General features: G+C 42.5%; 1 protein-coding gene across 3 annotated transcripts in view; it reads left to right on the forward strand.

The window, feature by feature from the left end:
* ube3d (ubiquitin protein ligase E3D) overlaps window positions 1–20,310 on the forward strand; it is a 228,799-nt gene that overhangs the window by 165,520 nt on the left and 42,969 nt on the right. Inside the window, exon 10 of one of the 3 annotated variants that reach the window (XM_067984912.1) lies at window positions 7,602–7,660. The exons of the other annotated variants lie outside the window; for them this stretch is intronic. Coding sequence (XP_067841013.1) covers window positions 7,602–7,660 — 59 coding nt within the window. The remainder of the gene's footprint in view (window positions 1–7,601; window positions 7,661–20,310) is intronic. 3 annotated transcript variants of the gene reach the window in all.

The following is a 20,310-nucleotide window of genomic DNA, read 5'->3' on the forward strand; positions in this document are numbered from 1 at the left end:
ATGTCTCTGTGTTAATGATAGGAAGAAGGAGCCTTGCTTCTAATAGCCCCTGCTGCAAAGTGTGTACATATGGACGTTGAGTGGGGACAGAGTCAGCCTTGGCTGTCATACCCTCAGAGGTTGAATGTCATAGAGACACTGACTGGCCAGGTTATGTGAGCAATGTAGCAGAAGCCTATCAGTGTTTGTGGGTCATTACCCCAGCATGATAAGATCAGCCATGATCTAATGGCGGAATAGGCTGGAGGGGCTGAATGGCCTATTCCTGTTCTTATGTTCCTTCGATGCATGGCCTTCAGGAAGTGGGTGGAGGTGAGAAATTTGGGGTAGGGGCTGGAAAAATCTTGCAAAAGCAGTACTTGAAAGAGCTTAATACTGTCTGCTTTAAATGAGTATCAAATGCTTTCTGCAATTGCTACTTACAAGCAGTATAATAATAGTTTTAATAAGAATTAAAATAAAATCCCTGTCAAACTGTGCTGGAGATAGAAACTTTCCCAAATTGACACAGCAATTACAGTAAAAGAAAGCATTATGCCAATCAATAATCGGTTTTGCACATTTACTGCTTAGCATTGTTTAAGTCCTCACAGACGTCGCACATAACCTGATCCATTGCTGTGCACAGAGGAAAACCGCTCTTGTCACACCAGTGCTGCAGTGTGCATACTGTACTAACTAACTGTGTCTTTAGCAGCTGATATATTTATTTTCAGTAGCTATCAAAAAGATGTTGCTAATTCACCTACCAGTTGGAAATATTGCTACAGGCCCCATCACTTACACCGTCCTCGCTTATCCCGGGCAGCCGCCTGTATCGGGCAAACGGCGCTGACCGTTTGCTGTTACCATAGGCGTCAATTACAAAGGCACTGCTTAAACTGTATTAAGCGCGGCGACTATTTCGTGCAGTTCAAGGAGCTGATCATACCTTGTTAAATTGTGATTAACTGCCATTAAGTGCTTTCAGGCAGCCCGCTGCCTTCAGCCACCAACCCCCCCACTGTGGCCTCTAGAACTCCTGTGATTGCTGCTTACAAACATTTACCTGCTGTACTGGTGAAACTGACCAGAGGTCAAACTGACCAGGCTGCTACGTACTTCAGCCCCGAACTTCAGAACTTCTTTAACATGATGCTTCCCACACCCCCACTCGGAGTAATAGATATGCAGAGTAAACTCTCACCAAGAGTAATTGATGTTACATTAATTAGCTACTTTAAAAAGAAGCTTGGCAGATATTTGGTTATGAAAGAAATTTAGCGTTATATGGCAAAGCATAGATGCAGATACAGTAATCAAAAATTCTACCAAGTTTAATCTATCCTTTACTATACCAGAAAATGAACCTGCAATGGCAAGTGTCCGAAGACACTTGAGAACTAATATCCAATCAGGTTTCTACCCCTGTCACAGTGCTGAAACGGCCCTTATCAAAGTCACATATGACATCCTATGTAACTGGGACCGGGGTAAGCTATCCTTCCTCATCCTTCTCGACCTGTCTACAGCCTTTGACACAGTTGACCACACCATCCTCCTCCAATGCCTCGCTTCCGTCATCCAGCTGGGTGGGACTGCCCTCGCCTGGTTCCATTCTTATCTATCTAGTCGTAGCCAGAGAATCACCTGCAATGGCTTCTCTTCCCGCTCCCGCACCATTACCTATGGAGTCCGCCGAGGATATATCCTTGGCCCCCTCCTATTTCTCACCTACATGCTGCCCTTTGGCAACATTGTCTGAAAACACAACGTCAGGTTCCACACGTACGCTGACGACACCCAGCTCTACCTCACCACCACCTTTCTTGACGCCTCCACTGTCTCTGATTTGTCACACTGCTTGTCTGACATCCAGTACTAGATGCGGAGAAATTTCCTCCAACTAAATATTGGGAAGACCGAAGCCATTGTCTTTGGTCCCTGCCACGAGCTCCGTTCCCTAGTCACCGACACCATCTCTCTCCCTGGCCACTGTCTGAAGCTGAACCAGACTGTTCGCAACCGTGGCGTCCTATTTAACCCTGAGATGAGTTTCTGACCATATATCCGCTCCATCACCAAGACCGTTACTTCCACCTACGTAATATCGCCCGTCTCTGCCCTGCCTCAGCTCATCTGCTGCTGAAACCCCTGGTTACCTCTAGACTTGACTATTCAAATGCTATTCTGGCTGACTTCCCATCTTCCATCTTCCGCCTTCCATAAACTTGGGCTCATCCAAAACTCTGCTGCCCGTATCCTAACTCGCACCAAGTCCCATTCATCCATCACCCCTGTGCTCGCTGACCTATTTGGCTCCTGTCCAGCAATACCTCAATTTTAAAATTCTCATCCTTGTTTTCAAATCCCTCCATGACATCACCCCTCCCTGTCTCTGTGACCTCCTCCAGCCTTACAACCCTTCCACGCTCCTCCAATTCTAGCCTTTTGTGCATCCCCAATTTTAATCGCTCCACCATTGACTGCTGTGCCTTCAACTGCCTAGGTTCTAAGCTCTGCAATTCCCTCCCTAAACCTCTCCACTTCTCTACCTCTCTTCCTTTAAGATGCTCCTTAAAACCTACCACTTTGGCTAAGTTTTTGGTCACCTGTCCTAATATCTCCTTATGTGGATCGGTGTCAAATTTTGTTTGTTAACTCTCCTGTGGAGCGCCTTGGGACGTTTTACTACGTTAAAGGCGCTATATAAATGCAAGTCGTTATTGTTGATTTGTTGCGCCATGTTTTGCACAGACTATACTAGTAATGTTGAAGAGGATGCAAAATAAGACGTTGCCCGCACCTCCACAACCTTAGCCGTCAGGTTACATCGGCCACTGCGTATAGCGGGCAAATCACATTCACACGAATGTGCCCACTATAAGTGATGGGGACTGTGTTTGACCTCTCAAACCATTCCAAGCTTTGAACGCTTCTATTAGATTTACCTTAACCTTCTCTGGTCCTAGATTTTCAAGTCACTCATCATACCTATGTCCACTCATCCTATTAAAACTTATGTTGTGACTTTTCCATGGCTCCACTAAACTTTCTATAACAGGGATCCCAAAATTGGACACAGTACTCTCAATTGTGGTCTAACCAATATTTTGTATAGACACACTACCATCTCCTTGTTTTTGTGTTCAGTTCCCTGAAATATAAAACACAAAATCCTGTTTGCTCTCTTAATTACTTTTTATATCTGCATTCCTGGTTGTAAAAATCTGTACCCCTAAATTTCAATGTTCTTTCACTCCATTGAGAAATTTACAGTTTAGGTTATATTTCCATTCTCTATTCTTTTTCAAACATGTACTACCTCAGATTTATCTACGTTATACTGTATTTACCTCAAATCTGCCTGCGCCCCTAACCTGCCTATGTCTTCCTGCAGCTTCTTGCATTCTTCCTCACAATTTGCTGTGCTCCTAATTTGATGCTATCAGCAGATATTGATATGAATTCCTATATGTCTGTGTCCAAATAACTTATCAGATCTGCTGAAGCATAGCACCAGATACATCTTGCTGATCTGAGAAACTTCCATTTACTTCTAATCTCTATCATACAGACAACCTTCTATCCATGCAGTTACTTCACCTTTATTTCAATATTGTGAGCCTTAATTTTTGGGACAAGTCTATTATTTGGCACTGATCACACACCTTTTTAAAAGTCTAAATGTGCCAAGCTACTAGATTTCCTTCATCTCTACATAAGATAATTTCCTAGAAGAATTTGATTAAATAGTCGAGCATGACCTGCTTTTTACAAAAATGTGTTGACTATCCCTGATTAGCCCATATGTTTCTAAGTGTTCACTAATATTATACCTTATTGTGGTCTCCAGCAATTTTCGTACTACTGATGTGAGGTTAACTGGTCTACAATTACCTGACCTATCACTTTCCTGAACAGGAGTGTAACATTTATCACCCTTGAGCCCTTTGACACAGTTCCTGTTTTCCAAAGAATTTTGATAAATTATGGTTAGTGACTTTGCTGACGCTAACCAATTTTCTGAATTGATGACTATCTGGGCTGGTGACAGCTTTAAGACCCATTAACCTTTAATACAGTTTTGTATCAATTAGTGGTTTCTCCACATATTCCTCTGGTATTGTGTAGTCCTCCTTTCACCTTCTTCTTGAAGAGCTGAGGAATTCTCTGTGGTGACCTGGCCAATATTTATCCCTCAACCAACATCACTAAAAAAATAAATTATTTGGTCATTATCTCATTGCTGTTTGTGGCAGCTAGCTGTGTGTAAATTGGCTGCCACATTTCCTACGTTACAACAGTGACTACACTTCAAAGTAGCTCATTGGCGGTAAATCGCTTTGGGACGTCATGAGGTCGTGAAAGGCGCTTTATAAATGCAAGTTCTTCTTTCTCTGTAACTACAAAGGCAAGCACTTGTTAAGTATCTCTGCAAATCCTTTATTCTCTACTGTAAGATTATCTTTTTCATCTTGGTGGCACCACCCCTCTTTTGACTGTTCTTGCTTTTAATGTGCTCAGAAAAGCATTTGCTATTTCTGTTTATGTTGACTGCCAAGATTTGTTTCATGTTCTATCTCAGCCCTTTTAAATCTCCCTGAGCTTTTTTTCTACATTTTGTCATTTCTCCTCATTTTCTTCTGTAGTACTAGTCTTGATTTGTTGTACGGCTCCTTCTTAGACTTTACTTTTAATCTACTCAGCCTTGGTTCAAAAGTAGCACTCTCGCCTCTGAGTCAAAAGGTTGTAGGTTCAAGGCCACTCCTGAGACTTGAGCACCTAATCTAGTTTAACTCTTAATTGCTGTACTAATAAAGTACTTCCTTTTTTCCTTCCTCCCTTTCTTTTCTTTCTTCTGTCTTTTCTTTCTTCCTTTCCTTTCTACCTTGTTTCCTTCCTAATTTTCTTCCTCTTTTCCTTCCTTCCTTTTCTTTACTTTCTCATTTTCTTCCTCCTATACTTTGTTTCCTTTTTTGTTTTCCTTCCTTCCTTTCTTTCCTTCCTTCAAACATCAAGAGAATCAACAGAAAATGTGCTGTGAAGAACACAATTTTCTCTCAATGTTACACACTATAGTAATTCATCCAAACCTACCTTGAGTCATAAGAAGTAGGAGTAGGAGTAGGCTATATGGCCCTTTGAGCCTGCTCCGCCTGTCAGTAAGATCATGGCTGATCTTCAACCTCAATTCCACTTTCCCACCTGATCCCCATTTCCCTTGATTCCCCTAGAGTCCAAAAATCTATCCATCTCAGCCTTGAACATATTCAACGACAGCATCCACAGCTCTCTGGGGTAAAGAATTCCAAAGATTCACAGCCCTCTGAGTGAAGAAATTCCTCCTCATCTCAATCTTAAATGGCCAACCCCTTATCCTGAGACTATGCCCCCTAGTTCTAGACTCTCCAGCCAGGGGAAACAACCTCTCAGCATCCACCCTGTCAAGCCCCATCAGAATCTTGTATGTTTCAATGAGATCACCTCTCATTCTTCTAAACTCCAGAGAGTATGGGCCCATTCTACTAAATCTCTCCTCATAGGACAACCCTCTCATCCCAGAATCAATCTAGTGAACCTTTGTTTGCCTCTAAGGCAAGTACATCCTTCCTTAGATAAGGAGACCAAAACTGTACACAGCATTCCAGGTGAGGTCTCACCAAAGCCCTGTACAATTGTAGTAAGACTTCCTTACTCTTGTACTCCAACCCCCTTGCAATAAAGGCCAACGTGCCATTTGCCTTCCTGATTGTTGCTGTACCTGCATACTAACTTCTTGTGTTTCTTTTACGAGGACACCCAGATCTCTCTGAACACCCACATTTAATAGTTTCTCACCATTTACAAAATATTCTGTTTTTCTATTCCTACTAAAGTGAATAACCTCACATTTCCCAACATTATACCCCCCAACTGCCACCTTTTTGCCCATTCACCTAACTTATCCGTATTCCTTTGCGGACTCTTTGTGTCCTCCTCACAGCTTACTTTCCCACCTAGCTTTGTATCGTCAGCAAACTTGGATACATTACACTCGGTCCCTTCATCTACATCATTAATATAGATTGTAAATAGCTGAGGCTCCAGCACTGATCCTTGCGGCACCCTACTAGTTACAGTCTGCCAACCTGAAAATGACCCATTTATCCCTACTCTCTGTTTTCTGTCCGTTAACCAATCCTCTATTCATGCTAATATATTACGCCCAACCCCATGAGCCCTTATCTTGCATAACAACCTTTTGTGTGGCACCTTATCGAATGCCTTTTGAAAATCCAAATATACTACATCCACTGGTTCCCCTTTATCTACCCTGCTAATTACATCCTCAAAAAACTCTTAATAAATTTGTCAAACACGATTTTCCTTTCATTAAATCGTGTTGACTCTGCCTAATCATATTATAATTTTCTAAGTGCCCTGTTGCCACTTCCTTAATGATGGATTCCAGCATTTTCCCGACGACTGATGTCAGGCTACCAGCCTGTAGTTCCCTGTTTTCTCTCCCTCCTTTCTTGAATAGCGGAGTTACATTTACCACCTTCCAGTCCACTGGGACCATTCTAGAATCTAGGGAATTTTGGAAGATCACAACCAATGCATCCACTATCTCTGCAGCCACCTGTTTTAGAACCCTAGGATGTAGGCCATCAGGTCCAGGGGATTTATCGACTTTTAGTCCCATTAGTTTCTCCAGTACTTTTTCTCTACTGATATTAATTACTTAAGTTCCTCATTCTCATTAGCCCCTTGGTTCCTCACTATTTCTGGTATGTTTTTTGTGCCTTCTACTGTGAAGACAGATACAAAATGTTTGTTTAACGTCTCTGCCATTTCCTTATTTCCCATTATAATTTCTTCTGTCTCAGCCTCTATGGGACCAATGTTTACTTTTGCTACTCTCTTCCTTTTTACATACTTGTAGAAGCTCTTACAATCCCTTATTATATTTCTTACTAGTTTACTCTCTCATTCTATTTTCTCCCTTTTTATCAATTTTTTTGGTCATCCTTTGCTGGTTTCTAAAACTCTCCCGATCTTCAGGCTTACTACTCTTCTTCGCAACATTACAGGCCTCTTCTTTTAATCTAATACTAGCCTTAATATGATTAATGGCCAGGCTAAACAATTTGACAAGTTGTAAACGGAGGATAACTATTGACATTAATAGCTATCAATATAGCTTCTCCAGTACTTTTTTCTACTGATATTAATTACCATTATAGCTACAGCTGTTGAGGTATTGAGTATTAACTTCAACAAATTTTACTAAGCTGTGGGTTGTTAGTTGGGAAAAAAATTGAAATTAAAATTTGAGCAAAGCATTGTTTGGACAAGTTGAGTTATGTAAGAGTATCATTCATCAATTGTCTTTAAATCAAAACAAAATCAACAATTGTATTCAAATTACAAAATAGGGAAAGCATGGACAAATGAGCGTTATAGTAACGTTTGTGAAGGTGAATGAATAAGCTTTTCGGAAAGAATAATGGCCTAAATTTTAACACGGAGCCAGGAGGACGGTGGAGCTGGGGGTGGGGGGGTGGAAGTTTCCTGACGGGAAACCTGGAAGTCCTTACGATTTTGACGTAAGGGGGTCTTTTATTCTTGTTTGTCAGTTTTCCACTGGCTGGCCATCAGTCCGATGGGAGAAGAGGTGGGAAGTGGATTTGAGAAGGTAAGTCTTAGATGAAGGAGGTGGGGGTAATCAGGGGTTTGGGGTTCATCGGAGATCATGGTGGGTCGGACATCGTGGGGGAGGGTCGCTGCAAGTAGGCTTGTTGGGCTTGGAGGAAGCACTCCTGCTACTCTGGGCCCACAAGAAGTGCAATAAAGGCACTTACCTGCTGTTTCGGGCCTTCTCGCCTCCTCTCATGTGGCGTGAAAAAGAAGGCTCGGGAATCCTGGCCCCCAGAGGTTAGAAATAAAAAAGCTGTAAATATGGAGGTCTGCAGCCTCCTTCAAAGCGTTCAGTGACCGACCTGCCTCCTAAGAGCGGGTTGTCGCCTGCTCCTCATCCTGCCTCCATTAAAACTGAAAGTGGGCGGGTTGGGATCGGGTTTTAGATTTTCAAAATTCTTACTGCCCCCCACCCCCAACCCACCCGTTCTTCCGGGTTAAAATTTAGCCCATTGTTTCAGTTCTTGACATTTGTGACAATATTTTTAAAACGCTTTTTTAACCAGAAGTTTCCGTACCTTTTTCTGCTAAGGACAGTCTTAACCTTGCAGTGTCTGACATCATGAGAACGGTTCTTCCAGTTTCCCATCGTTCCCATCTCGCTCCAGCAAAGTGCTACCTATAGCAGAATTATTGACACGATGGGCCAGCAGCCCTCCCTGTGTTGCAAACCTCTACGGTTCTGTTGCCAAACTGGGCAGTTTTTAATATGAGATAAGGACTGTGATTTAAACACAAGATGCTGGTTTGGGAGTCCATTATTGTACAGTAAGAGCTAGTAGTCTGCTTTTTTTCCTGCTCTGATTTGTTGCATTCTTCATATGTGAGCCTGAATATTGATTGTTGATAGACCACTCCTAAGCCCGTCCAGGACCAGGAACTCCAACTGATTATGCTCTGCTCCCCTATCCATCCTCACTACAAACCAGGAACGCCGAAGACAATTATCTTCAGTCTTTGCCGAAGTAGTGGAATGGACGGGGTCTACTCACTTTTTATATGTGTGTTTGTGCGTGTGTATGCATATATATATATATATCTCTCTTATATATATCTATCTATATAATTGTTCAATTTTTTTTAAACCCTAGTTCCATTTCAGCTGAATTTAGCTAATTCAGCACAGACCATGTCTTGAACCTTCAAGAATTTCACATTAACATAAAATCGAACCCTTAGTTTGAATACCAGTTTGTGTTGAGTTCGCTGGTCTCAGCAGGAGATATAATTGGCCTTAGGCAATACAGTTGACCTCAGTGCTCCGATCTAGAGAGCGAATAAATTTACCAAGTTTCCTGCTCCTGACTGCTATCCAGCGACTGCCCCCAGAAAGTTTGCATCAGCAGACATTGTGTGAGACCAAGACTGGGCTATGATACCCTCCACGGTCGAATAGCCTGCTGCCAATCATTGTCTGGGCTCACGTATGGAGAATTTACATTTGGGCGAGGTGCCTTATGGCTGCCAAGCCATGGAACTGCGTCCCAACAAGTGGAAGCACCTTTAGGATCGAGGAGAAAATTGTAGGGAAAAAAGTAACACTTATGTGTGCACCAAAAATATTTTGGTCCGTACGGCTCAGTACCACACGGGCAGTGCATGTACTCACTGAGCCACAAAGGGAGCACTTGGCTTATCTATTTTAACATTCTCTTGATGTGATTTATCAGCAGTGTTATTCCAAGTATTTAGCTCTGTCTGAATTGCTGATTTCAATTTTGCAATGAGAACTCAATGCTAACATGGTACTTTTTTCACAAAACAGAAATAGAACCAAAGTAGTGAAATGTTTTACAGCTTAGATTTATGGGACTGATAGGATTATGCCTATTGAGATGATATTTCACTCCCTTGCTTTGTTTAAAAATTGGATTTTGTTATGTTAGTGCTTTGAAATGGAAATCAATTATCCTGTATTATTTGACAATGCCCGTGTTAAGTGAGTACTCAATAATCATATTCCATATGTCCGCCTAAATATCATATCATTTTACATCAAAATTGTTTTTAATTCTGTTTCCTTGCTATCTTCCAAATTTAATATTACAACTTTAAATTGAGTTTATTGTGCAGCTGAGGAAAATATGAATCACTACAGCAATCGGTTTTGTTCATCACTACAGGAGCACAAACTGAATGTACTTTGGTGCAACTCATGTTCTTAAATAACAAAGCTATAAAGAAATTAAAGGATTATTTAAGGCAAAAGTAATCATTTGGTTTTTTATGTTTTCTGGCACTGTAACTAAATCATTTCTTTATGTGCTTCCAAAATCTGTCATAGAACTCCTAGAAGGGTAATCGAAACACCATAAAGGACAAAGCTGCAGCCTCCGATATCTATTTAATGGAGAGTAAAATATCACAGCACCCACTTTGGTAGCAGTAATTTTTTTTGTAAATCTATAATTTGACTTAATTACCCATGTATGAATAATGACCTTTCTTTTCACACATGGCATTAGCAGGTGCAGTAAATCATTCTGTTGGCTTTTGATGTAGGTGGTGATACTGCAGCAGCAGTGAGTGTCATCCCTTTGTTACACTGAATGCTGTTTTAACTCTTCAGTTACTCTTCTGTCATGGCAATTTTTAATTGTAGTGATTTTTTTAATCATTAACGATTAAAAGAACAGTAATACCGGATGACTCTTGCAGGTAAAATATAGGTGGGGAAGATTTAATCCAATGTCCGTGCTGAGTTAACTGATGTCAGTTGGGACAGTAGTTGGACCGTTAACATTAGCCTCAATGTCCATGGACTACGGAGAGAAAAGGAATTAGCCAGTTTCAGCTCCTAACTGCTGTCTGTCCCCTGCTGCATTGTGCCCTTGTGTGAACATTGGGTGAGAATAGGGTTGGATTTGACTCTGATGCTTCAGGCAGTTGAATAAACTGCTAACGCTCACTTAGGCTCACATATAAGGACTAGCCATTTTGATGAGGTTTTGAAATCCCAGAAAGATTCAGCACAATCAGATATGGAGAAAATGGAGAAAGAAAATAATTGCCTGAAACCACAGGGCATGTTTTATCTAATTTCTTCCTTCCCCACATGTGGATCACATGCTTTTCCTCCATCAAGTCTTTTGTCGTCTTGTTTTCTCCTAGACCCTGCGACAGCTTTCTCTCTGATTGAAGCCAAGTCCCCAATGTCAGTCCAGTGGTTCTATTAATCTGTCAGAGAGGTGAGGGAAAAGTTACAAAATGTAATGGAGAAAGGCAAAAGCAGAACCCTTGCACCCCCTCAAATCGCCCCCCCCCCCCACTTCATACTCACACACATACATGTATATGTTAGTGAGCTTTCTCTAGAGAGGATTGTGTATGTTTATCCTACCATTTGAACTGGATGGTTATGAATCTTATAATGATACCTCTTGATAAGATCATCCGTAAGTATGGTGTTATCTTCCACATGTAGGCTGATAACGCCCAACTCCATCTCTCCACTGCTTTCCTCAACTGCCTCATGCTGTCAGACTGCTAGTCTGACAGTAAATCCTGATGATACACAACTTACTAGAGTTCAACATCAGGAAGACTGAAGCCATTGTCTTTGGCCCTTGTCACAAACTCTGCTCCCTTCCAACAGATTCCAGTCCTCATTGGCCACTCTGTCTAATCTAGACATTCCCAATCTTGGTCCAATCCTGAGCTGAGTTTTAAACCATATATCTCATCCACCCTTAAGACTGCTTACTTCCACTTTGGCAACATCACCCTTCTCTGCCCCTACCTCAGCTTCTCCACCTCTGAAACTCTTACACACACCTTTGTCGCTTCCAGCCTCGACCATTTCAACATCCTTCTTTGTGACCTTCCATGGTCATTAGACCTTCATTAGACCAAACTTGTCCAAAACTCGGCCACTCGTGTCCACTTCCGCACTAAATCTCAGTTGTCCATCATCCCACCTGCCCCCGTCCTCATTGACCTTCACTGGCTTCCCGTCCCCCAAAAATTAACTTTAAAATCCTCATCCTTGGCTACAAATCCCTTCATGGTCTAAACCCACCCTCCCTCTCCAAGATCCTGCAGACCTTCCGAATGCTCAATTCCCCTGATTCTGACTTTATTTATCTTCCCTATCACTTTGCCCCAACATTGATGGTAGAGCCTTCTGCTGCATTGATTCTGCTCTCTAAAACTCTCTATCTAAACCCCTCCTCCTCTCTCCACGTTTTAAAACCTTTTCAAAACATATAGGACTCACTTTGCTGGATCCCTGCACTTTCTGGGATATTCCAGGTGGTCTTGTGAAAGGAGGAACCTCTGCCTACCACTTCTAAGGCCAGTGACATCAAGGGGTTGAGCGGTGGAGGTGGTGGGTGGGCAGAAGTTCTCTAGACTGGAGATCCTGCTTCTCTGGCTCAGCCAGGACCCGGGACAAAACTGAAGGCCGTTATGTTGACTGAGATAATGTATCATGGTCTTCAAATGGGTGGAAGTGGACACAGGCCTCGGGGGGTGGGGAGTAAGGAAATGGTCCCGAGCCCCGAAGTCTGGCTGTACAGGATGCCAAGGCGATACTCCATGGGATTTGCGGGTGGGGACCCTAGGCAAGCCCTTCTCCAAAGGTGGACAGGCACTGGATTTTCTGGCTACGTGGGGCAGTCAGGTGCTAGAGATATGCCTGTAGTGGCAAGTGTGCCTGCCAGTCTCATGCAAATCACCTGCCCTTCTGACCCTGCAGCAACTCTTCCACCACACCTCCTTTCTCCACCTGGCTCACTGTCCATTTCCAGTGCCCATCTGTGAAGTACTTTGGGACATTTTTTATGTTAAAGTCACTACATAAATTCAAGTTGTTGTTGTCGGACCCTGCTGTTGTTCCAGAATGCTAATAAGTTAACATTGAGAACTCCTGTAAGAAAACTTAATTTAAAAGATAAACATGGCCCAAATAAAGAATAAGAGTACATTTGCACAGTCCTTATCTCTGTTATCTGTCTTTCTCCTTTCTGACACTTGTTAATCATCTTTGTTGTGCCCCAGACCCTGTTATATCTGCACAGCCCCCTAATTTATTCCCTGTTGTTCCTCTTGTCAATCATATCAACACCTCCTGCCTGCTCGTTAGTGTGCTCAGTATCTCAGTTTCTCATTGTGCTAGCTGATCTCTCAGTTTGCATGAACTGGATTTCTCATTCATTCTCCTGCCCTTGTAGTTTTGCTCTCCTGTCAGCTCTTGCTGTCTCCACAGTGCTGACTGCATTGTAGGACTTAATATCATTGATGCAGCTGGTTTCTTTTCAGCAAATCTTGGAATTATTACTAAATTCTATTAAATTTGAAACATGCCCTTTTGTTTCTCGTTAAGGTGGGCACATTGTCAATAAGTTGTACCTCTTTAAAAAAAAAAATAGGGTGCATCTTGTGTACCAAAAATACATAACAGCTTTTTAATCCACTTAGATTTATTGTAAAAGGTGCTCTGGTAAATCTAAGTGGATTATATATAGAATCTTACAGCACTGAAGGAGGCCATTCAGCCCATCGTGCCTGTGTTGGCTCTTTCAAAGAGCTGTCCAATTTAGTCCCACACCCCAGCTTTTTCCCCATAACCCTGCAAATTAGTCCTCTTCAAGTACATGTCCAATTGCCTTTTGAAAGTTCCTAAAGGTTTAGCATGACTCCCTTGTTTTTGTATTCAGTGCCCTTATTTACAAAGCCAACTATCCCATATGCTTTTTTAACTGCCTTATCAACTTGCCTGCCACCTTTAAAGATTTGTGAATATGCACCCCCTGGTCCCTCTGCTCTTGCACCCCCCTCAAGATAATACTATTTGGATTATACTGCCTCTCCATATTGTTCCTCCCAAAGTGCATCACTTCACACTTATCCGCATTGGCTTTGTAAATATGGGCATTGAATGCTAAACCTTTACAAAGCACTGGTTAGGCCTCAGCTGGAGTATTGTGTACAACTCTGGGCATCACACTTCAGGAAGGATGTCAAGGCCTTGGAGAGAGTACAGAGGAGGTTTACCAGGATGATTCCAGGGTTGAGGGACTTCAGTTATGTGGAGAGATGGGAGAAGTTGGGATTGTGCTCCTTAGATCAGAGAAGGTTAAGGGGAGACCTAATAGAGGTATTCAAAACAATGAGGGGTTTTGATAGAGCAAGTAGGGAGAAACTGATTCCTCTGGCAAGTGGGTGGGTAACCAGAGGTCACAGATTTAAAATAATTGGCAAAAGAACTAGAGGGGAAACGAGGAGAATTTTTTTCACCCAGAGGGTTGTTAAGTTCTGGAACCCACTACCTGAAAGGGTGGTGGAAGCAGATTCCATAGGAACTTTCAGAAAGCAAGTGAACATGTACTTGAAGAGGACTAATTTGCAGTTATGGGGAAAAACTGGGGTGTGGATCAAATTGGACAGCTCTTTCAAAGAGCTGGCACAGGCACAACGGGCCGAATGGCCTCCTTCTGTGCTGTAAGATTCTATGATTAAATTGTCTCTGCCATGTGTCTGCTCATTTTACCAGTCTGTCTATGTCCTCCTGAAGTCTGCTACTATCCTCCTCACTATTCACTTACGTTGCTAAGTTTTGTACCATCCGCAAACTTTGAAATTGTACTCCCTGTACCCAAGTCCAGGTCGTTTATATATAACAAGAAAAGCAATGTTCCTAATACTGATCCCTAGGGGACCCCACTGCATACTTCCCTCCAGTCAGAAAATTATCTGTTCACCACTACTCTCTGCCTCCTATCCCTGAGCCAATTACGTACCCAAGTTCCCACCGTCCCTGTAATCCCATGTGCTTCTATTTTCCGAATAAGTCTGTTATGTGGTACTTCATTATATATATGTATAATGAATATCAATAATAAATGAATATAAAGGACCTTTCAAATTGCTTATTTGAATTCTAGAAATAGTCTAGTCAGTGATCAGGATAAGTCCTCATAGCAGTGTTATAATCTATTTGAACATGCTTCGTTCCAGCTAAAGTTGGAGTATCATTGGGAAGCTTCATTAAATAGGCATGACGGTGGATAGGCAATGGCTAACATTTAAGGACCAAGAGATTGATTAAGAGGGGAAAAATAGAGTATGAGAATAAACTTGCAAGGAACATAAAAGCGGTCTGTAAAAGCTTCTACAAGTATGAAAAAAGAAAAAGATTAGTGAAGACAAATGTAGGTCCCTTAAGGTCAGAAAGGGGAGAATTTATAATGGGGAACAAGGAAATGGCAGAGCAATTAAACAAATACTTTGGTTCTGTCTTCACGGAAGAGGACACAAATGACTTCCCAGAAATGCTAGGGAACTAAGGATTTAGTGAGAAGGAGGAATTAAAGGAAATTACTATTAGTAAAAAAAACGCTGGAGAAATTAATGGGACTGAAAGCGGATAAATCCCCAGGGCCTGATAATCTGCATCCCAGAGTACTAAAAGAGGTAGCCATGGAAATAATGGATGCATTAGTTGTCATCTTCCAAAATTCTGTAGATTATGGCAGATAATTCCTGCAGATTGGAGGGTGGCAAATATAACCCCACTATTTAAAAAAGGAGGGAGAAAGAAAACAGGGAACTACAGACCAGTTAGCCTAACATCAGTAGTAGGGAAAATGCTTGAGTCTGTTATAAAGGATGTGATAACAGGACTCTTGGAAAATATCAACGGGATTAGACAAAGTCAACATGGATTTATGAAAGGGAAATCATGTTTGACAAACCTACTGGAGTTTTTTGAGGATGTAACTGGTAGAATAGATAAGGGAGAACCAGTGGATGTGGTTTATTTGGATTTTCAGAAGGCCTTTGATAAAGTCCCACATAAGAGGTTAGTGTGCAAAATTAAAGCACATGGGATTGGTGGTAATATACTGGCATGGATTGAAAATTGGTTAACAGACAGGAAACAGAGAGTAGGAATAAATGGGTCTTTCTAGGGGTGGCAGGCAGTGACTAGTGGGGTACCGCAGGGATCAGTGCTTGGGCCCCAGCTATTCACAATATATATCAATGATTTGGATGAGGGAACCAAATATAATATTTCCAAGTTTGCTGATGACACAAAACTAGGTGAGATCGTGAGCTGTGAGGAGGATGCAAAGAGGCTTCAAGGCGATTTAGACAAGTTGAGTGAGTGGGCAAATACATGGCAGATGCAGTATAATGTGGATAAATGTGAAATTATCCACTTCGGAAGGAAAAACAGAAAGGCAGAGTATTATTTAAATGGTGATAGATTGGGAAATGTTGATGTACAAAGGGACCTGAGTGTCCTTGTACACCAGTCATTGAAAGCAAACATGCAGGTGCAGCAAGCAGTTAGGAAGGCAAATTGTATGTTGGCCTTCATTGCAAAAGGATTTGAGTACAGGAGCAAGGATGTCTTACTGCAGTTATACAGTGCCTTGGTGAGACCACACCTGGAGTATTGTGTGCAGTTTTGGTCTCCTTACCTAAGAAAGGATATACTTGCCATAGAGGGAGTGCAGTGAAGGTTCACCAGACTGATCCCTGGGATGGCAGGACTGTCATATGAGGAGAGATTGGGTCGACTTGGCCTGTGTTCACTCGAGTTTAGAAGAATGAGAGGGGATCTCTCGAAATATATAAATTCTGATAGGGCTAGACAGACTGGATGCAGGGAGGATGTTTCCCCTGGCTGGAGGGTCCAGAACGAGGGGTCACAGTCTCAGGATACGGGGTAGGACATTTAGGACTGAGATGAGGAGAAATTTCTTCACTCAGAGGGTGGTGAACCTGTGGAATTCTCTACCACAGTAGGCTGTGGAGGCCAAGTCACTGAATATATTTAAGAAGGAGCTAGATAGATTTCTAGACACAAAAGGCATCAAGGGGTATGGGGAGAAAGCAGGAATATGGTATTGAGATAGAGGATCAACCATGATCATATTGAATCACGGAGCAGGCTCGAAGGGCCGAATGGCCTACTCCTCTTATTTTCTATGTTTCTATGGTAATGTAAAAATGAGATGGTGCAAATTTACAAAACCATCAAAAATTTCCCGCGTTTGTTTTCCTACAGTTTTCTCTCTTCCTCTTCTGCTGCCCTGAAGATGTTGAATGGTTCCACGGGCACCATTCTTTTACCCTGGTGACCATTCCTCATATGCCAGTTTTGGAAGCGAGTATCGGCATACTATTCCACCGCAGGGAGCATGACAACTGAGCCCAATCCTGAGCTCACCTGATGGTTGCATGTGCACTTCAGGCAGGAGTCACTGGGTAGCATTTAAGAGCTCGAACCCTGGATGATTTCCTCCCTCCCCCCAAACTCAACGGCACTGAGATTAAATCAAATGCTTCCACAGCTTCCTTTGCCGAGTGTAGTTAACTGAACGCAAACCACTGATTGAGCCTAGAAACTGGTCTATATAACTCAGTAACTCACTGGATAAACTTGTTAAGTCAGTGAAACTTAGCCACACATGCTTAAGAGTTGGGATAGCACATTTGGTCATGATCTTAGGGTTCAGCTCAATTAGGCTCGGAGGTAGGTGACAAGGGGATTTGGGTATCTGAGAACTAGTGTCGCTGGTTAAGCAATGAGTATCTGAGTTAGAGTCCAGGAAGGCCCCAGGTTTGATTTCCGGTCTATGCTGGGTTGATAGATCTCACCTGGGTTGGTGTAGATGTGCTAATTAGGAAGGGAAATTGGCCAGGTTCTTGTTCCTGTTCACTATTTAAAGACTCTTCCTTTAAAGGGTGTATGTATGTCGGGTGAGGACAGAATTGAACTTGACTGTGATACCGTCCATGATTGAATAGCCTGCCAACACTCATTGTCCTGGCGTATGCATGAAGAATGGCCACTTGGGCGGCCATAGGGCAGGATATTAATGGTTTCACGAGAAGAGGGAAAAAGAACTTGACACATAAGAGATAATTTTCCAACTTTGTGCTCTTGGTTGGCTAGGCTCCCTGATGGGAGTGCCAAGATTTACCCTTATAATGAGATTGCCACAGATTATACAATGACCCATTTACATTCATCCTTCTGTATTGAACCCTTATCAGTTGATGCACAAAACTGCATCTTGTTATTAAAACATTTCCTCCCTCAGCTGGAGCTGTTTTAAATTATTCAATGGATTATCTGTCCCTACTTTTTGTGCTCATTAGCTGAGTTTTTTTTGCTGTTTTAAGTAGTTATTTGTCAGAATTTGACTGACTATCCACATTACACAGCAGTGAAAGGTGGGAGACAGCCATGGGGAAGTTATTCCGAGTATGTGACCTGTTTCAGCACTTTGGTAGTTGAACTCCATTCTTCAGCAGTCTAGTAAATGACACCCTCTATTTCAGACAGATTATGTTATTAGTAGTACTTGAATGGGATTTTAAATTACACATATTACCCAGCATATATATATATATCCTTTAAACTGCACATATTGCTTCATTTTTGAAGAATGAATAACTTTTGCATTGAAAGGTAGGTAAGTTTCAACCTATAATATGTAGCTGTAATTATGGCTGGAAAAAAGCTTTCATTATTCATTTTTACAGGCATACTTTTATCATGACATGTATAGTAATATAGTGGAGATTTGTGAACTTCAGTAAGCTCTTATTAACCTGAATTAATTTGATTTCTGTAATAACCTTCCTCTATCATTTTGGCGAGCAGTAAGAATGCTGTAATTTAAAAGTACCAATTTAAAAAGTGCATGAAAAAGGTTCAAGGACCTAGCTGACGTATAGTATTCACCATCCCACTAAGGATGAGTTTTGAAACAAAAAGTCTTGATTTTTAAGTTAGCATTGTGTGCCTCTAAAACCAAGAGGGTAATGCAGTGGCCTTACTTCCCCCACACCTTGTTAACTCTCTAGTTCAGTTACAATAACAGAACTGATGTGGCTCTCAATCAGGTGGTAGCTTGCAGCTAATTTAAAATAAAGATGGAAAAAGCAGTATATGACTAGTGATAAAAAATGCAATTTTTGTCCACTAATGTTTACGCTTAGTTTTCTAACAACAGTTTTAAACATCACTCTCAAAATGGAGGTCACACTTTCATTAAAAGTCAGCAGGTTCTAAATTGGGCCGCGTAGCGCCTGTTGTGTCGGCGCTACGTGGACTCCTAAGGACCAAAAATGGCGTCTGGAATGTGTGCGCACACTTCCAGTGTGATGTACGCCGGACGCCATATTGGTAAAGGCATTCGTGCACGCGCAGATAACTAATGCTGGCACCATGTAAAGTAGGGAGAATATGCGGTAGATCAGTGTGCAACGCTGATTTAAAGGGACAGCTGCGATTTTGAAACTCAATGCTCTAGCCAACGCATTGTCTTAACCTCGCACAGCTGAACAGGTCTTAAATAGCATGGAAGACCGCCCCCACCAACACTATTTAAAGGGATCATGCGGCAGTTACAGGTTAATTGCTGGGTTATTGCTTCTGGCTGCTGATGCATTTGTACTTGTTGATGGAGGTCTCCTATATTTGAATACTAGGACTAGGCGACATAGCCTAAAAATTAGAGCCAGGACTTACAGGAGTGAAATTAGGAAACGCTTCTACACGCAAAGGATGGTAGAAGCTTGGAATGCTCTTCTGCAAACGGCAGTCGATGCTAGCTCAGTTGTTAATTTTAAATCTGAGGTTGATCGATTTTTGTTAACCAAAGGAGATGCCACTTGACAGTTGACCTCACTCACCTTGACCACTTGTGTCAAAGCATTGAACTTCTTCCTGCACTGCATCCATGTTCGTGGTTCTATGCACCTGGCATTGACTTCGTCCCCTACTGCCTCCCATTGCCTCGGCAGCATATGTCTGGAGGGCTGCTCGTCCCCCCCCCCCCCCCCGCCCTGTAGAATGCCCCTCCTTCTGTCCACTTCTTGCATCAAGGCCTCTAGTGCATCATCAGAGAACCTTGGTACACGCTCTCTGGCAGGGCCGGTACAACCTCAGATTGGTGGGATTTGGAGTGAAGATTAGAGGATGTGGGATTTAGTAACGCACAACCGTTATTCAATGTTTTAACATAACTCAACAGTTTGTGAACATAGGGACAGGACCTGCATCTGTGTTTTATGTGTGTGATGTCTGATCTCCGTTCAGACTCCGTGCGGACCCATTTCCTAGATTTTGCAAATATCAGAGTCCCTCAAACGTTGAGCAGCCCGGTTGTTGCTCATTAACAATTCCAGAGGTCCCATCATCACCATGCTGCACTATATTGCAGTACAGATTCACTTCCCAATTGACTTCCACCACTTCCTGCAGCCACACTGCACCCCCCCTTTAAGAGGTGCAGGCTGGCTTTAAGTGGTGCAAGCCACTCACAACATTGGGGCCCCCTGCTGGTGAGCAGCCTCTCAACAGCGCAGGTAGGCCTGGCTGCTCGCAGCAATCAGGTAAATCACCAGGCAGCACGAATGTTACGTGCTGGCTGCATCTCAACGACCGGGCGCGGTTTAATCGCACAACGTGACCCCCGCGCCCGTTTTCGGGGGTTATCCAATATCGCCCCCAGCATGTTTGCTCTGTAATGCTCTGCTCCGTGCTTTCCAGATGGCAATTCCCCCCCCCCCCCCCCCCCCATTTATTTCGATGGACAGGAATCCATTCTACTTTGTTTCTCTTTCTTTTCCCCTCACCTTTCCTTTGCTTCTAATTTTTTTTCTTGCTTTCTTTGTTCTTTTCCT

The sequence above is a fragment of the Heptranchias perlo genome, chromosome 5, assembly GCF_035084215.1.
Source record: "Heptranchias perlo isolate sHepPer1 chromosome 5, sHepPer1.hap1, whole genome shotgun sequence".
NCBI classification, from domain to species: domain Eukaryota; kingdom Metazoa; phylum Chordata; class Chondrichthyes; order Hexanchiformes; family Hexanchidae; genus Heptranchias; species Heptranchias perlo.